The sequence below is a fragment of the Cydia pomonella genome, chromosome 2 (assembly GCF_033807575.1).
Source record: "Cydia pomonella isolate Wapato2018A chromosome 2, ilCydPomo1, whole genome shotgun sequence".
Lineage (NCBI taxonomy): Eukaryota > Metazoa > Arthropoda > Insecta > Lepidoptera > Tortricidae > Cydia > Cydia pomonella.
The window spans coordinates 1390548-1407553 of NC_084704.1; the positions used below are offsets into that span (position 1 = coordinate 1390548).

General features: G+C 36.9%; 2 protein-coding genes across 3 annotated transcripts in view; both read right to left on the reverse strand.

Annotated features, from left to right (window-relative positions):
• Positions 1 to 2148, reverse strand: part of LOC133530964 (inverted formin-2) — a 173440-nt gene extending 171292 nt beyond the window's left edge. For both annotated transcript variants that reach the window (XM_061869038.1, XM_061869031.1), the window contains exon 1: positions 2014 to 2148. The gene's annotated coding sequence lies outside the window, so the exon portion shown is untranslated. The remainder of the gene's footprint in view (positions 1 to 2013) is intronic.
• A 9841-nt stretch (positions 2149 to 11989) lies between these two features.
• LOC133530956 (uncharacterized) lies at positions 11990 to 15020 on the reverse strand. The gene is made up of 3 exons (XM_061869021.1): positions 14759 to 15020; positions 13352 to 13531; positions 11990 to 12789 (listed from the first exon to the last, which is right to left on the reverse strand). Exons 1-3 carry the CDS (start codon positions 14944 to 14946, stop codon positions 12009 to 12011), a joined length of 1149 nt encoding a protein of 382 aa, XP_061725005.1. The 5' UTR covers positions 14947 to 15020; the 3' UTR covers positions 11990 to 12008.
• Positions 15021 to 17006: the final 1986 nt, after the last annotated feature.

The following is a 17006-nucleotide window of genomic DNA, read 5'->3' on the forward strand; positions in this document are numbered from 1 at the left end:
AATGATAAAGCTCCTTACATAGCCACGGAAGATGTTTAACCCAATAGTCGACCTATAAGCGTTTACATACATACATAAATCCAAGCTCTGTTAACCCAAAAACGGAATCCGACATGTCTAAAAAACCAATTGAATTATTCATTAAATAGCCCTTCTAACGAGATCAGATGACATCTACAACACGGACGAGTTGAAGATGAGCGAGGTTTGGAACAAATTTCTCTTTGACGACCGCTTTTGAACTTGACAGCGTTGCACCAACTTGTTTCTTAACCGTGTTCTGAGATGTCACAGTCAAGTAGGGTTGTCTAATGGCTGAATATGTAGGATTGTGTCTACTTGTCGTTTCGGGAAGCAGTTAATGTCCTAATTTAAAGCTTTAACATCCGTCCGTTTATATGCTGATAACGACCTCCGCAGCCTTACAGGTAACGACCCTGCCTACAAAGCTAGAGGTTTTAAGTTCAAGACATGAGCACGGATATAATATACCTTTTTGAGTAACCGATTTATTTAAAATAAGGATATCATGATCTATTACCCATAACACAAGCCTTGTTGAGTTTACTCCAGGTCTAAATTGATTTGTATAAGATTTTTCGTAATATGTATGTAGCTAGCGAATTATTAGCAAATATATTTCCCACAATACATACAGAAAGTATTTTAATAACATGTATAAGTGTTCATATTTTAGAATCATATTCCTGTAACTGAATTCATACTTTAGAAAATATTTGGAAATCTAAGCTGCTCAAGGCTAATAACGTTTATCTCATTGCCCTAATTTCGAAAGAGAAGATAAGATTTACTAATTAAACTAGTTTAATCAAAGTTACACTAAGACATGTTGATTTTAATTTTTTTGTGACCACAATTACAATATAATATGTATGCGGGATATTTTAAATAAATAAAAACGTTAAAGCTTACAGGACAAAAACGAAAATCATGACTCAAAAAGGTGTAGGAGGATCAGCATTATTATTTGGAATACCAATTGATAGCCTTGACCTTCACTGTTTATTCGATAACGCGAATATTTTTTACCATCTTAGTATCAAAGGCTACACATCGAACACGTGCAAATATCAAAATTCCTTTGATAGAAACGTCAAACCCCAAAAAAAATATTTATACTATTATGACTTGGGTGTCATGTTTTCCGAATTCGTGACAACCCTAGTCATAGGGCTGACCCGGTCACGCTGGTCACTCGACCAGGTAAATCAGGTGTTTGACCTTCGATTTCTAATATTTAACGAAAAAAGGGTTTGACACGAAATAGTTTTCCATAAAGATAGATTTGTGATTTTTTTTGTTGAGATATCATTTCATAATTAAATATTAATTAACGAATTACGCTGTTTTTTCATACATATAGGTAAATAGGGTTTGAGAGGCTTTTTAGACGAAGTTTCAATTATGAGTATTGTGAAGTTTTTAGTTTTATTTTTTAGTTACATACTTCTTACACTTGTAATATAATATTCATTTACGCTTTTATCTTATTTAATATTAGGTATTACGAAACGTGTAAATCTTAAATATATTTTAGTTTTTTAGTTTCAATTACTTTTTTATCAATATCCTTAAATACAAATGGCAAATTGAATATTTAATATTATGCTAAATTTGTGTGTGTTGTTTATAATAATTTACATATGTACCTATGTTATAATTGCGCTGTTCTCATTTATGTAATATAATTTAAGGACATATTTTTCTATATCGTTCAATATTTTTTTTTGTAGAAGATCGCTTCATTTTATTTGGCATTAAAGATTAAATCTCAAAATCAATCGCAGATAATTATTAACTCACGGTTCAGTCTTTACATTATCATAAGTGAATTTACCTATTGATAATCAATAGATAAAATACAAGAACGTAATTAAAAAATAGGTAAACAGTAGTAACAACGCCAAACACAATCACAACGAATCCAGAAAAACCGTTAAATTAAAACACAACACTTCCACATGACGCAACTCGAAAATAATAAAAACATACTTAAATCAGTTTCGTTTGTCGCGTTCGAGTTTGAAAATGGAACTGTCACTCGCGCGAACTGTCAAGCGACGTGCGCTCCGTTCCGTACCGCGCAGAACACTGCGGTCTCGTCCTTCGACTTTCACTGGAATGATAATACATGTAACACAACCTATTTTAATATGCGTTCCGTCAAAGTTTAAGCTCCCAGGTTCAGGCATATACTAAATGCCTGGATTTAAATCCTTTGCATAATCGGAATGTTTACGCGTTGTTTTCCGTTTTGTCGTTAATTATCTGTCCAATAATCTAAGCGACCATCTGTCTTTGTAGCCTTCTTGGTCCTTACATGGATAGTGATTTTCCGTGGCTATTGAGAAAAAGTTAAACGCAATTCAAGTTGTTTATATACCGAACACCTGCACCTGTAGGGTTTATGCGTCATAGTTGTAAGTTTCTTTTTTGTAGGAAAGAAGCTGAAAGTGACTTAGATTTCATTTAAACCTACGTACCTGTCGTTGTTTTTAAAAACACTGAATTGAATATATTGAAGAATTAAGGTATACGCGCAGAATTCATTTTAAAGTATACACTTATGTAGTCTCAATAAAACTTAAAAATTTAAATATTCACGGTTGCCAACTTTTCATTTCAATAACACTTATGTTTACCAACTTTTGTCATAGTTATTTATGCTTATCGTGTAATAAAGTTTTTCAATTTTCAAAAACAAAAAGTCGAATAAGGAACGCATTTAAAACTTTTAAAAACGTTTACTTTAAAATTTATTTATTTAGGGTCTAACTCGCTAAAGCTCATCTATAAAATATATATCGTCGTAATTTAAAATCATATTCAAACGTAACTTCCGTTGCATAATTATAAACGGCGCTATTATGAACAAGATTATAAACACCGCCAATAATAAATTCTACAAGCAGATCCTAATCGTCACCACTTTAAATATATCATATTATTTTATATTAATTAATATTAATCCGAAGAACTGCCATCTAGATTCACCAACAGATATAATTAAGCAGCCAAGGTGCTCAAAAATATCGGAACACGCACTTTAACGTCTTTATAATAGAGGCTTTGTTCAGATATTTATGACCACCTTGGCCGCTCCGATGTATAATGGTGACTGTAGTAAATTACTGGCATGCTAGAGCTATCAGCGAAGTTTTAATCGGTCTCAAATTGAATTGATTTTGACATTTTCACAGATGATGTATTTCTGTTGCCGCTGTAACAACAAATACTAAAAAGTACGGAATCCTCGGTGGGCGAGTCCGACTCACACTTGTCCGTTCTTTTTACATTGTAACATCGCTTAATTTATGAAATGAACACCAATACTAAGTTTTTATTGAAATTGAATTGAAAGCTTAAATTATCGTCATAAATCTGACAGCGATGAATTTTTCTTAACAACTACCCAATACAAATTTTGAAAATTGGAATGACTCGCCTAGTGCATGTAAGTACTTACACTAAAATAGTATGTAGACAACTATTATTGAGTCAGGTGTGAAAAACATTCCGTGAATAATCGCTCAAAGGAATACCTAGGCCAAACAACGTTTGGCGTTGAGCGGAAAAGAATATGAAATTCTTGAAGTTATGTGCTTTTACTGTGCCGTCGTGGAGTAAAAGAGTATCCAGTTTGAAAAAAAGAATTATAAGAAAATATAATTTTATAAAAAATAAAATGTCACATGAATTTTAAATGTGAAATATAAGATAATCTATATTGGTAGCATACTGGTACACGTCAAATACAATTTGTACAACAAACATAAATTCCACAAATACGAATACAATTCGTACGAAATATACACAGCATAGTAATATCAGTTATTCTTAATAAATAAAAAATAACTACATAGTCAGTGGCAGTTCCATCATTTCCTAAAAGTATAAAAGGTTTTTTGTTAAAGGATTGGTAAGATGGAGAAAGGAGGAAATAGATAAGATATAATAAATATATTTTATTATTTAAGTAGGCATATTACAATGCGCTTATGAACGTCAAATAAAGCTACACCGGCTCTAACCCTACGCCTCTGACCCGAGAAGTAAATCCCCCTCAATTGGAGGAGGGTATCCCAATATGGACCGGCAAGAAACTCGGTGAGACACATCTTTTCAAAACATTACATCTTATAATTAACATTCATTAAATAAGAAGAAGTACAATTTAGATTACTTTAGAAATCATGCAAATATAAATGATATAAAGTAAACGCCCCTATGATGGGACTGGCACCAGTAATGGGATGGTATAGCTATAGACAAATCCTGTGGTTTCTTAACGCTGGCAACATTTTACCATAAACAAGAGCTTAAGAGCTACTTAAGTTTATCTTTCATTGATATTGAAAATTAATGACGCAATACATCCCATGACTGGACCAAAAAAGCACAGTTTTAATTTGTTAGCTTTCATCAAATAAATAGAAAACATAAAGGAAGAATAGAACATTTCTACTTTTAACTTCTAAAGCGGTAGAAATTTCACAGGAGTCGGTGAAATATCAAAAATACTCAATTTTTTTTCTTAAATGTCCCATGATTGGTGCCGCCTGGACGCCCTAGGTACCGCTAGAGACGAAATGGAAAAAAACCTTAGCGAACTCGGCGCCGTCGACTGGACAGAAGTGGTTTTGGACAGAGAAGCATGGCGGTCTTTGGTATCGGAGGCCAAGATCCATTTCGGGTCGCTGCGCCACAGCAGTAAGTAAGTTAATTTTTGGGGAATCAGTACAATACAATCAGCCCGCATAGCCAACGTGCCAATCGTTAACGCTTCGTAGCGAACGAAACGCAACTGTCGCTGTCGCACTAATAAGGAAGAGTGATAGAGAGAGATGACTACGCTACGAAACGGAGCGTTAACCGCGTATAGACCGCGGGCTAAACTAACTAACTTTTTTTTACGTGTTTCGGAGGCTACCATTTCTCAATCCACCACCGGAGCGGCAGCTGACGACCACGAGGGTTCATCATACATAGCCCTCAACCACTATACGAATTTTCGCCCGGGAGGCGATTGGTATTGGAAATCTGTGCCTGGCTCGCGGTCTATTATTTTTTTAATTCAACGAAAAATTCGCTCGCAAAGTATGTGCTTAAATTTACTGAAAAAAAAATGTACTAGGTACGTATACAAAAGTTCTGGAAATTAACTCCAAAAGTTTCTCACATCCCTCTGTTTCTCATTGTCTAACCAAATCCTAATATATATCAAACAACACTAACGAACAGCGAACCGTTTCACAACCTTGCAGAAGGCCTACCGCGATAAACAAAAATCGAAATGACAGTATCTGTTTCTCTATCGCTCTTGCATATTCGAGCGATAGAGAGGCAGACAATGAAATACCGAAATTCGTTTTTCGCGGCAGGGCCACGGCCGCCACAGGATATGACACATTAGAAAAGGAAAGTGTTAAACCCACTTACGTAGATAACAAGTGTCCAGCAGATAAGATGAGTGTGTCAATGGCACTAGAGCAAAAAGCTGTGTCCTGACTAATTACAGCTTATTGAGACGAAGTGCGTCGAAGAGGGCGCATCAAAAAATTGAATATCCTGACAAAAGTCCGAACATCCTGATCCTGACATGTCCTGGACAGTGATTTCTCCAAACACCTTCACTTTGCACTATCGTGGAAGATATCCTTAACATTGCCATGATAAAGTAGGTATAATAGTATAAATTCAAAATTCAAAAAAATATTCTGCAAGTAGGCCTCAGACAATACAACATTTATAGTAACATCATATAGTGACATGAAAAATACATAACAACATTTATAAAAAATACAACCGCCAATACCTGGGTAAACATTACATTATAATAATCTTAAAATAAATGATTACTACAATACAATAGAGATGTATAGTATCTATGGTTAAAAATACATTAAATTTGGAGATGTAAAAGGTCCCCAATGTACAGAGTACTAATACTAATAAGATTTGGAGGTGTAAAGTATCTCCAAGTGTCAAAATAAAATTTATACTAAATAAATAAATCGCGTCTGGAATTTTATAATGGTTGTAATGTGGAAATTAGCCTCTTTCAGTGTTTAGCAATGATACTTAGGTTTACTGCAACTTAAACGCATAATATTGCTAGTGTTAGCTCTCTCTAAAGTGTATAAATAGGCAGGTGTTGCGATTGCAACTTATTATTATATAAAATATTCCCAATGCAGGCGTCGGGCTCGGCTAATATTCGGAGGCTTTTCAAAAGCACCAATAGGAGCGCTCCACATATTCTGTATCGCGGCCAATTAGAAGCACCTAAATTTAAACCACCTTTTGTACTGATCAAATATTACAAGATCACTCTCTCATCATCTTATCCATACTTTCAACAACCAACCAATTTCTACATTTAACCGTTTTGGCAATTAAACCCTTGTAACCAGGATATTGGAAAATTATAACACTTCACTAAGAATCGAAGTTTTACTTGAGTCCTCGAATCTTGATCTGTACGGCGGCTACAGCAGGTTTAGAGAACATACGTTCTTATACTATATCTCACTTAAGATGTTTCACTACTTACTCCCTGACCATGCTCGAAACATATTAATAACGAGATCAGACTTGTTATCTGATGGCGACCTTGCCAAATACCCGAGTCTCCAGCCACCAGAGCTTCCCACATTGGCTGCTATAAAATGTTACAAAACATCGTATGACAGGGACAAGATAATAAAACAATTATCATGCTGTCCCTGTCACACGATGTTATATAACATTTTATAACAGCCAATGTGGGAGTACCATAAAAATACCCATTAAGTTCAGAATACTAAAACCTTTCGTGAGCCACTGCTACCAGCCTTAAATACATGTACATGTTATAAAATGAAAAATAAACTCTATTTAGGCAACAAAACGGCATGGCTCCGTTGAATCTGCTGCTCTTGTGTCGGATTCGGCAGTTTGCCCGGGAACCTCGGACACACGATACCCTTCGGCCAGAAGTCGGCGCATTCGATGGTCCCCTGCAGCGGTCACGGCACGCACACCACAAAAGAGTTGAAGAAGTGCACGTAGTGATCGAAGCTGGAACACCCTCAACGTGTAACCGGTCTTCTGGTGTATTCCATGAGCTGAGGGCTGTATGGGCCACGGGGTGGTCTAACGCAAGTCCGATACGTACACCTTACTCGTGTCCAACTCCAAATTTTTAGCTAGCTTTGAATGGTTCCGCCCGCAATTCTGACAAAGAACCAAAAATCCTGACATGTCAGGGGAAATCCTGACGTATAGCAACCCTAGTTACGGATAAGTGAGTCTTATCATTTTCGGGTCAGCATTGGCGTTAGTCAGCAGAGTGGTGTCATTATGTGTGTTTACACTGATTGACTGATTGGTAGGATATGTAAAAATTCTATGTTTACATGCTCAATATTGTTATTAGGAGTATGAGTAAGTGATTGAGGCAAAGGCAAACAAGCAGACGAGTCACCTGATGCTAAGCAATTACCGTCGCCCACTCGCCCATGGACATTTGCAACACCAGAGGAGTTGCAGGTGCGATGCCGGCATTTGAGATGCACGACACGACCTTCAAACCTTCAAGAAAAGAGCGCAGTCAGACCAAGATAAGTTGGCAGCAGTTTTGATAGCCCAGCCTGTGCAAGTGTTAAATAAACGTCATAATTTCATAGAAATTTGACATTTAAAATAACACTTGCAGTGGGTCAAAATCACTGCCTCATCTTGCTGACTGCGATCTTTTCCTGAAGGTTTGAAGGTCGTATCGGTCTGGAAATACCTTGGGCGACGGTTCATTACACGGTTTAGCTATGCAGGGAAGGAAGTTTCTGGAAAAATACACATTTGAGGACTGCCAACCATCTAAGTATTTAAGTAAGTAAATATTGTTTATTGCACCAACTATGTACGTGTAAAACTACAAATAAAAAGAAAATAGAACCACGTAACAACAGGCGGTCTTATCGCTAAAAAGCGATCTCTTCCAGACAACCTTAGGTCTTTAATTTTATCTAAGTGGTGATAATGGAAATGCTGTCGCGTAGAGCGATGGCGGAAGCAGCAGGGATTAATCCGAAGAATTCCTCGGAGCACTCCCCGTTATACATGCGATAGAAAATGCAGAGCGAGGCCACATCTCTACGCAGCGCCAAGGAGTCAAGCCGATGTGAAATATGGGGCAGTCGACTATTCGAGTCGCTCTACGTTGGATCCTGAGGGAGAAGCTGGTACTGGGGTGCCCCTGCCCACAGAACGAGAATGGTATTCCAATCAAAATCTAATAGATTTAAAGAGTCTTACAAACCTACGGCGGCGGGTTCGCGTGATTTAAGAATCGCGTGAACGGTATGTAGACATATAACAGGTTACACGCTTTAAGTGCGGTGTCTGGATCTGGTAATAAATGCAAGAAAGTATTAAAGAGGCAGTAGGAAAGCTTAAGTTCTTAAAGTCAAGGCGCGCGCGCAGGAAAATTGTTGCTTTTCCCAAATCGGTTAATGTCACGAACGCGTGGGCCGGGTTATACCTGACGACTTTTTTGTCGTGTCGATAATCAGTTTATAGTGAACTAGCTTCACTTTCACTTATTTTTTATTTTATGCATAAGGTGTATTCAGATAATTCGAAAATCACATTGGAATTAGTGTCCGACCGAAGTTTCGGTTTCGGCAGGTTTCGGCATAAAAATCATGTTTCGGGCGAAGACTCGGTTTCGGCCAAATAAGTAACGAAACTTTCGGCTGCGCTAAATCTTGCAAGATTGTATTTTCGGTAGTATCCGACCGCAGGAGATTCGGTTTTGTTATAAAACTCATATTTCAGAGCAAAACCATTTATCATTTTGGGAAAAAAAACCGGTTTCGGTCAGACACCTTAAAGTCTGTTTTCAGAACGACTTTTCTACAATTTCTGAATTACACGCATATGTATACCTTAAACGAAAGTTACTGAGAGTTTTCTTTTACTTTACAGTACTTATCTGTGAAATAAAAATAATCGGCCTGTATCTTTAGCATTTGCGGCCGTAATATTTAATAAAATAATTGTATTTATTCTATAGTCATGCAGTTAAAATAGTATTGAAATATTTCTTACATTTCATTGTTCATATAAACATCATCTCCAAGCTACTATTCTTACAAATTTTATTTTAGTTTTATGCAGGCCTGTGACCTTATCGTATCGGAATCGTCTCGTCTCGTATAAAACCCGTCACGTAAAGGGTGAACGATCTGCGCGTAAAAATAAAGTTAAGGCTATTCGTTATTAATTGTACAATTTGCGTTTATATTCATTAATTATCGTAGACGCAAGTGTCACGGACTTTATACGAAGTTAATGATATTTGACCGTAACATTATAGCAAGGTGTCCTGGAAATCATGACCTAGTGAGATAAGTTGATGAATGGGAGACGGTAAGACTTTACTCGAATACTACAAGACCGTTAATAATTTTAGCAGAATCAGAGGGCCTACCGCGAACCACGTTCGAGGTGTTGCCTCTCTGTCTCACTTGTTAATTCGTAGATAAGTGTGACAGGGAGGCAACACGTCGAACGTGATTCGCGGTAAGCCCTCAGGCACAGCGGGGCCCACTGATTAACAGTCCGCCGGACGGTATCAGCCTGTCAGTTGTTCGGAACTGAGGGCTTACCGCGAACCACGTTCGACGTGTTGCCTCCCTGTCACACTTACATACGAATTTACAAGTGCGACAGAGAGGTAACACGTCGAACGTGGTTCGCGGTAGGCCCTTGTTTGTACCTTCATGTATTGTGCAATAAAGATTAAATAAATAAATAAAATAACTATTAAGCTATTTATTTCATTTTGCCCTAATTTCAATTAGTTAGTCATATGAATTCTTAATTAGTGATAATTTTATAAGGAAAGTGTTTCAAGTACCAATTGGAATTGTTTTTTAGGTCAAGAGCAACTATTATAACTTTAACATATTATGATTCATGAAATTATGGGTAATTGCCTTCTAAAAATATGATTACGTAGGTACCTAATAACATTACTGAGAACTTGATTTAGTTTTATTGATACTTACATCTTTTATTTATATCAATTACTAGTTAAATATGTTAAGTATTAATATTTCAATGAAAACTCCCATCCTAAAACTTTTAGGTTACCTATACATCAAGTGCCAGCAAAATCTGTCACATTTGTTTACATTATTTGTCATTTCTATTGAACTGCGCTTTACATCATTCACATACATATACAATATTATCCACAACACATCAATACCCAAAAATAGTCGCTTGGATAATGCAAAAAATATGCCAGGTTTCATTTTTATGGATTATTTAAAAGGTACTTACGTATTAAAACTATACAGGAATAAATAGTTTTATTAATTTCACAACGAAAATTGCACTTAAAATTAGAAGTACTAGTAATTTAAACTTACATACGACGTTTGACGTCGTTGTTAAGTAATTCTAATTACAGTTTCGCAAAAAGTATACTTAAATAAATAAATAAATAAATATTATAGGACATTATTACACACATTGACTAAGTCCCACAGTAAGCTCAATAAGGCTTGTGTTGAGGGTACTTAGACATCGATATATATAATATATAAATACTTAAATACATAGAAAACACCAATGACTCAGGAACAAATATCCATGCTCATCACACAAATACATGCCCTTACCAGGATTTGAACCCGGGACCATCAGCTTCGTAGGCAGGGTCACTACCCACGAGGCCAAACCGGTTGTCAAAACACTTACAAACTTAAATAGATGATTCTATGACTCTACCTTACACTTGTTATAATAATATTTATATCTGATATTTCAAAATACAGGGAGTAGAGTCAGACCAAGTTAAGTTTGCATCGATTTTGATAACACAGATAGACTGCGCAAGTTATTTTAAACTTCTATGAAATTATGACGTTTACTTAACACTTGCACAGGCTGAGCTTTTAAAATCGCTGCCAACTTAGCTTGGTTTGACTCTACTCATTTGATCAAATACGTAACATCACGTTCGAAACGTCAGGCCCTGGGTGTGTAGTCAACAGCCAATCGTTAACGCTTCGTAGCGAACGAAACTTAACTGTCTCTGTCGCACTAATATGGAAGAGTGATAGAGCGTGAACAATTGGGATCTTGTCTACGCACACTGAGCGCCTAGACAAGATGACAATCGTACATCGATATGATCGATAAGCGCCAAACATTTTCTATTCATTATTTTGGGAGATACTATTTCATTGTTTTTTTTTTATATTTGTTGTGTGTTGACGATTCTTATTGGGAGCTATTATTTGTGTTCTTTTATTAATTTATCGTTTTTATTTTTATTATTCTCGTATTTTCGTAAGATTTGACATTGTAAATTTATATTTTGGATTTTGTAAGTATTTACCTACTTACTGTTATTCTAATTGTATTGACAATCCTTATTGGAGCTATAATTTTATTTTAATTCATTAGTATTGTTATTATTTTAATTTTTATTTTATTTTGACGATCATGATAGAAATTCTTATATTTTTGACATCAATGCAAATTTATTATGTAATTGTCTTTCATGAAAGAAAAATCTATTTATTGACAATAACAATATACATAATGGATATATACAGATGATTACTATAACTAGCTTATATCTAAAATAGGCCCTTGAGGCATTGTACCAAGGATGCTGGCGGCATTTCCTCGTTGTATCGCAATACTGATACGTTGTGCGAGGAAGCCGCCAGCTCTTCGGTCACCAGTTACGTCAACCAGACGTTTCGCGATTTCTCCAAAAAACTTGTGCGCGCTGGGACCCCATGGACCTAGAGTTTCAACGCCAAAAGGTACAAAATGGTACTCTCTACCGAGGCTCTTATATTTATTACTTTCATGAAATAAATCATCTAATCTAATCTAAGTTTAGATGTTTATTGTCAACGAGGCCCAGCAGGCCTAAGACAATAGTCGGAGCAACGGCCGCCTGTTGTTTTATGAAAAATATATTACAAAGTTTGACCAGGAATCAATCGCACAATTTCAGGATGATTTGGATCTCCGTTACCCCTGACTACATACAAAATTCTAATACCATCATTATTGTCACCATCAACACCATTCTTAAATATTCCATCATTGTTCTCACTACGAAACCTAAACTCATCAACTCCCTTTTGTTCAAAATCATCAAATGCCTCAATATTAATCGGATATTCTCTATTACTTTGTATGCCTGGGAAAACGAAACCTTGACCTGCAGTGATAGAATTTACATTACTTTGAGGAAAATTAATAACTTTACCTAACCTTACATTGCTATAAACATCCCTGTTTGAAGTAGATTCTGGAAAAGACCATTTTGGCTTAGAACTGACGTTAACAAATACCGTGTTCCTTACATTCTGTATTCTCCTTTGAATCCTGTTTTCAATGGTGTGGTTAAGACTCTTTTGGTAAGGATAATTCTGGCCATACAGACCATATCCATTGCTATATGGATTGGGTCTTTGATAATTCTGATGAAATTGTTGTTGGAGACCATAACCCTGGAGATTAGGATTCTGATATTGCTGAGGCACATATTGATGATGATATTGACCGAACTGTTGATCGTATAAATACTGATTCTGTTGCTGCAGACCGTATCCTTGCTGCGAATTTTGGTTTTGGAACTGGTTAGGCTGTGAGGATTGTTGTGGTTGATATAATCCATAATTCTGCCCTGATAGCTGGTTGTAGAACTGCTCTAGTCCCTGCTCTTGATTAAGTTGTGGGGCTGCGAAGAACCTGAAATAAATTAAAAAGATTCGTTAATGCAAAAATGTAGTAAGGTACGGTGGGATAAGACGAACATAAAAGTGTTTGTCTTGCCCCGGTGAAAGTCTTAATCCACCTTACTTTAAATGTCAAGTAATGGAGTACTTATATTAACTAATAATCTAGTCGCAACGTCATGTTATAAGTCTATCCTGAGAATTCGGTTGTTTGCTGACTTGTCGATACAATATCGATACAGTGGGTACTTTTTCCTGATGGGCGAGGGAGTTGCGGGAGTAGTGTGTGTCTGTGTGTATTTATTGGGAATAATAATCACAAAACAGAAAAGAGGAAATCAAATATTAAGTATAAATATTAAGGGCATCCCAAATTCTTAATTGTTGTGGGAGAAACAGATAGAAACAGTATTCCTCCTGGAACACCAGATGCATAATGTCAGCGGCTATACATATACCCCCTTATTCATAAACGTCAACTAAATGTGACAAGCCGCTAATAATTGTCCATCATACCAATACGTCGGAAAGGGACAAACGATTAATAAACGGGGGATAAACTATAATATAAGTACCTGAAGAAGCCTCCGTTATGGTTGTTCAAATAGTGGACTAGCTGCTCAGGATCGTTGGGGCATTGAGGGTAGGCGTAGCGACAGGTCCCAGGATTAGCCTTGGAAGTCATGCCCAGGAAGACGGCTCGGCCGAACACGAAGAGTGGGGAGGAGCTGATGCCGTTGTAGGCCGAGAGTAAGCTGGAAAGTTAAAGACATTCGTTTATAAATTAGTCAAAAGTTAATAAATAACTTTATTCCATAAATTTTTCTAGCATGTTTTACAAGCGGAAGTTTAGTCTCTTGAAAGAAGATTAAACTCTATACCTGTGTTGGGTCAAAAACGGTCGGAAAAACCGGGATCTTCCCTGTGGAGTCTAACAGGCAAGATGGGACAATACGAAAGTTAACAATTTGGGTATATTTTACCGAGACCTTAACCATATAGAGGGTTCAGCAAGAAAATTTGGCTTTAATGTTAATTATTTTATAAAGTCCACAGAAAAGTTTCATTTTAAACTTTATTTTATTTTTTTATTAGCCTATTTGTGTGTCCCACTGCTGGGTAAGGGCCTCCCCTCTAGCTTTCCAATCCTCCCTGTGCTGAGGAAGATCCCACCAGTCCCGCTGAAACGTATTCAAGTCGTCCCGTCATCTCTTTCTCGGTCTGCCTCTGCCACGACTACACTGGGGATGCCAGCTAGTGGCTATTTTAACCCATCTGTCATCATTCATCCGGCAGCCCAGCCCAGTCCCACTTTAGCCTGGCGGTCTTCATCCCAACATCGACGACACGGGTTTTGGAGCGAAGCTCTGTGTTCCTCTCCCAGAACTACTAAAAATGTTTATGATCAGCCTATTTCACTTATCAGAAATCTGGTCAAAGAAAAGTTTATTGCATCGGGAATTACAACTTTAAATCTTTTGACAAATAATAAATATTTGGGGACAATGTTACACAGATCGACCTAGCCCCAAACTAAGCAAAGTTGGTACTATGAGCCCTAGCTGATAATATACATACGTATACAGATAAATACATAGTTATAAACAAAGAAAACACCCATGCCTCAGGAGCGAACATCTGTGTTCATCTCACAAATAAATTCCCTTACCGGGATTCGAACCCGGGACCAGCGCCTTCATAGGCAGGGTCACTATCCACTAGGCCAGACCGGTTGTCCACTTTAATCATTGTCTGTGCCTGTCTATCTGGCTTCAGCGCGATTACTGACCGAGTGAGAACGAAGCTCTCCCCTTTAGCTTGGGCAAAAATGCTTTCGTATTTCGTAATATGCGTTCGAGCAGGTTCGATAATTAATAATCATATAGATTTATTTTTGTCTTTTCTGTTTGGATTTTTTTCCTGGAACGGTAGTACAAGTGTATACAGAGCGACTAGTGTATATTTGCCACTTATATACTTACGTAAGCAATGGTTGTAGCCCAGAAACTGACTGCAGTATCCCAGATCCAGGGATAGATCCACCTCCAGCTGCCTCGCAGAGTAACCGTGGCACGCATTGAGCATCATCGTACAATGCTAAGGAACTTAGGGCTTCTGTTACGGCTGAGAGGGCCGCTGACGTGGCAGAGGGACGAGGCTCTGGAATCATATAAAGTATAATTCGACTAGGTCAAAAGACGTACTTCCAGAGCTTACATGACATACACAATTCAAAAGTTCAGGTCAATAACTGTCTACTCATATTAGTCATATTCAAGTGGCCTATATTAAGCCTTTTTAAACCCCCGTCGCAAAAAAGAGATGAGGAGGTATATATTTGATGCCAATGTATGTCTGTCTGTCTGTCTGTCTGTCTGTGACATCCTAGCTCTCCATCGGATGGACCGATTTCGATGCGATTTTACGTGAAAGCTAGTTTCCTTGCAGTTGTTCTTAGCTACATTTGTTTGGTATAAATAGATCCAGCAGTTTGAAAAGTATCAGCTCTTATCCAAATTGATGAAAGGCATTTTTGGCATAAAATAGATTTTTTTAGGCAGTAGGAGGTTTTGTTTTTTGTTTGTTTATTACTACAATCTTGCTACATTTATTAAAAATGAGTTCGTCGATGGTAATGTGGCATCAATATCATCAGTAGGTATTTGATACAAAACCAAACTTTAAAGCCATCGATATGTGCGGAATACCTACATATAAATAAATAAGTAACAAAAAGATTACTCAACTCACTATAATGTGTATAGGGTTGATAAGGTCTCTGCCCTGGATAAACTGGTCCAGGACTAAATACAGGACTAGGATATATAGGCACTCCAGGATACACAGGTGATCCAGGATACTGCTGGGCTGGATATCTAAAACCTTGAGCTCCATTCGGTAACCTTTTTGGTCTTCTTTTACGTTTCTTCTTTTGTTGATTAGGTCTTTGATTTCTTTTATCTTCTTCAAATATAATCTTCTGTCCCTCAATGTTGTTCTGGTTATCATATTGCTGAAACCTATTGTCTTGGAAACCATCAGCTTCAAATTTAATCCTTTGTCCATCGTCAACTGTATTCTGACTGTCATCAAATTCTTGGTCTTGGTCTTCAAATCTTACGAGACCGTAGGATTGTGTAGGTTCGTCTTCAAATTTAAAGTTTTTAGGTTCCGGTAGAACTGGTAAAGTTTTATTAGCTTCTTCACTGGCGACCACATTGACTGCCGCTAGTAAGAAGGCTATTCGAAGTGCGTTCATTGTGAAGAATACCTGAAAATGCTTGACATTATTTTCATCATATGACATGACGTAGATGGGCATTTTCAGAAAAAAGTGTATAGGTAAAAAACTTAAGTAAGTCACCTGTTGTATGTAGTGTGTTGTAGTTGTGTGACGTGTTCGAATCGAATAGACATTTGTTTTGTTTGTGTGTATCTTTTAAACATGTATTGTCTATTCGAACACGTCACAACTACATACAACAGGTGATTTACTTAAGTTTTTTACCTATAGTACTTTTTTTTAAAACTTAACTTAAGTATTACCCTGTACTTTTTTTAAAACTTAACTTAAGTATTTTGGGTTACCTATTTCTACTCAAATTCACGAGAGCTATCGATTTAAGCAGTAAATAAAAATGTCCCTCTTTTAATTGTCAGTTTTATACCGCAGCCAACCATACATGTCGTATGGGTTATTACAAAACTGACTAATAAATTATGTATGGAAAATAAAGGATAATTAAGACAAAACGGGTACATTTTTTTTCCAAAAATCCCAAAGTGCAGTCACGTCTGAAAATATCGATACGGACAAAGTGCCAAAAATATATATACACTACCCTAATATATGGGCCATAAAGTCGTGTATACATATTTTTGGCACTTCGATCGTGGCGATATTTTCAGACGTGACTGTACTTAGCCCTTTGCTCCAAAAGACGACCACAGGCGTGCACGGTTACAGTTAAATCTGTATTATAATAACGTTCATTGTTTCGCCCCATTTTAGTTAAATCCAATATTGCATGTTAACTAGGTATGCGCGGGCGCTTTTTGATGAATGTCGTCTTGGAAAATATGTATATCACTTAAAAGAAAAAAATATGAGGACGATGGCAAACAAGCTTGCAAGTTGCAACCCTCCTGCTATTATTAGGTACAACTAGTACAAGTAAGCAGTCACCGCAGCCTATTTGCACTAAACGACATGTCAAAATTTAAGTTTAT

Bases quoted from the DNA above. Each gene is read 5' to 3' on its own strand.
- LOC133530956 (XM_061869021.1), bottom strand. From the start codon at position 14,946: ATGATTCCAGAGCCTCGTCCCTCTGCCACGTCAGCGGCCCTCTCAGCC. The intron at 13,532-14,758 runs GTAAGTATATAA...TTAACTTTCCAG, and splicing joins GGGCTACAACCATTGCTTAC to CTTACTCTCGGCCTACAACG. The intron at 12,790-13,351 runs GTACTTATATTA...AATTTATTTCAG, and splicing joins CATAACGGAGGCTTCTTCAG to GTTCTTCGCAGCCCCACAAC.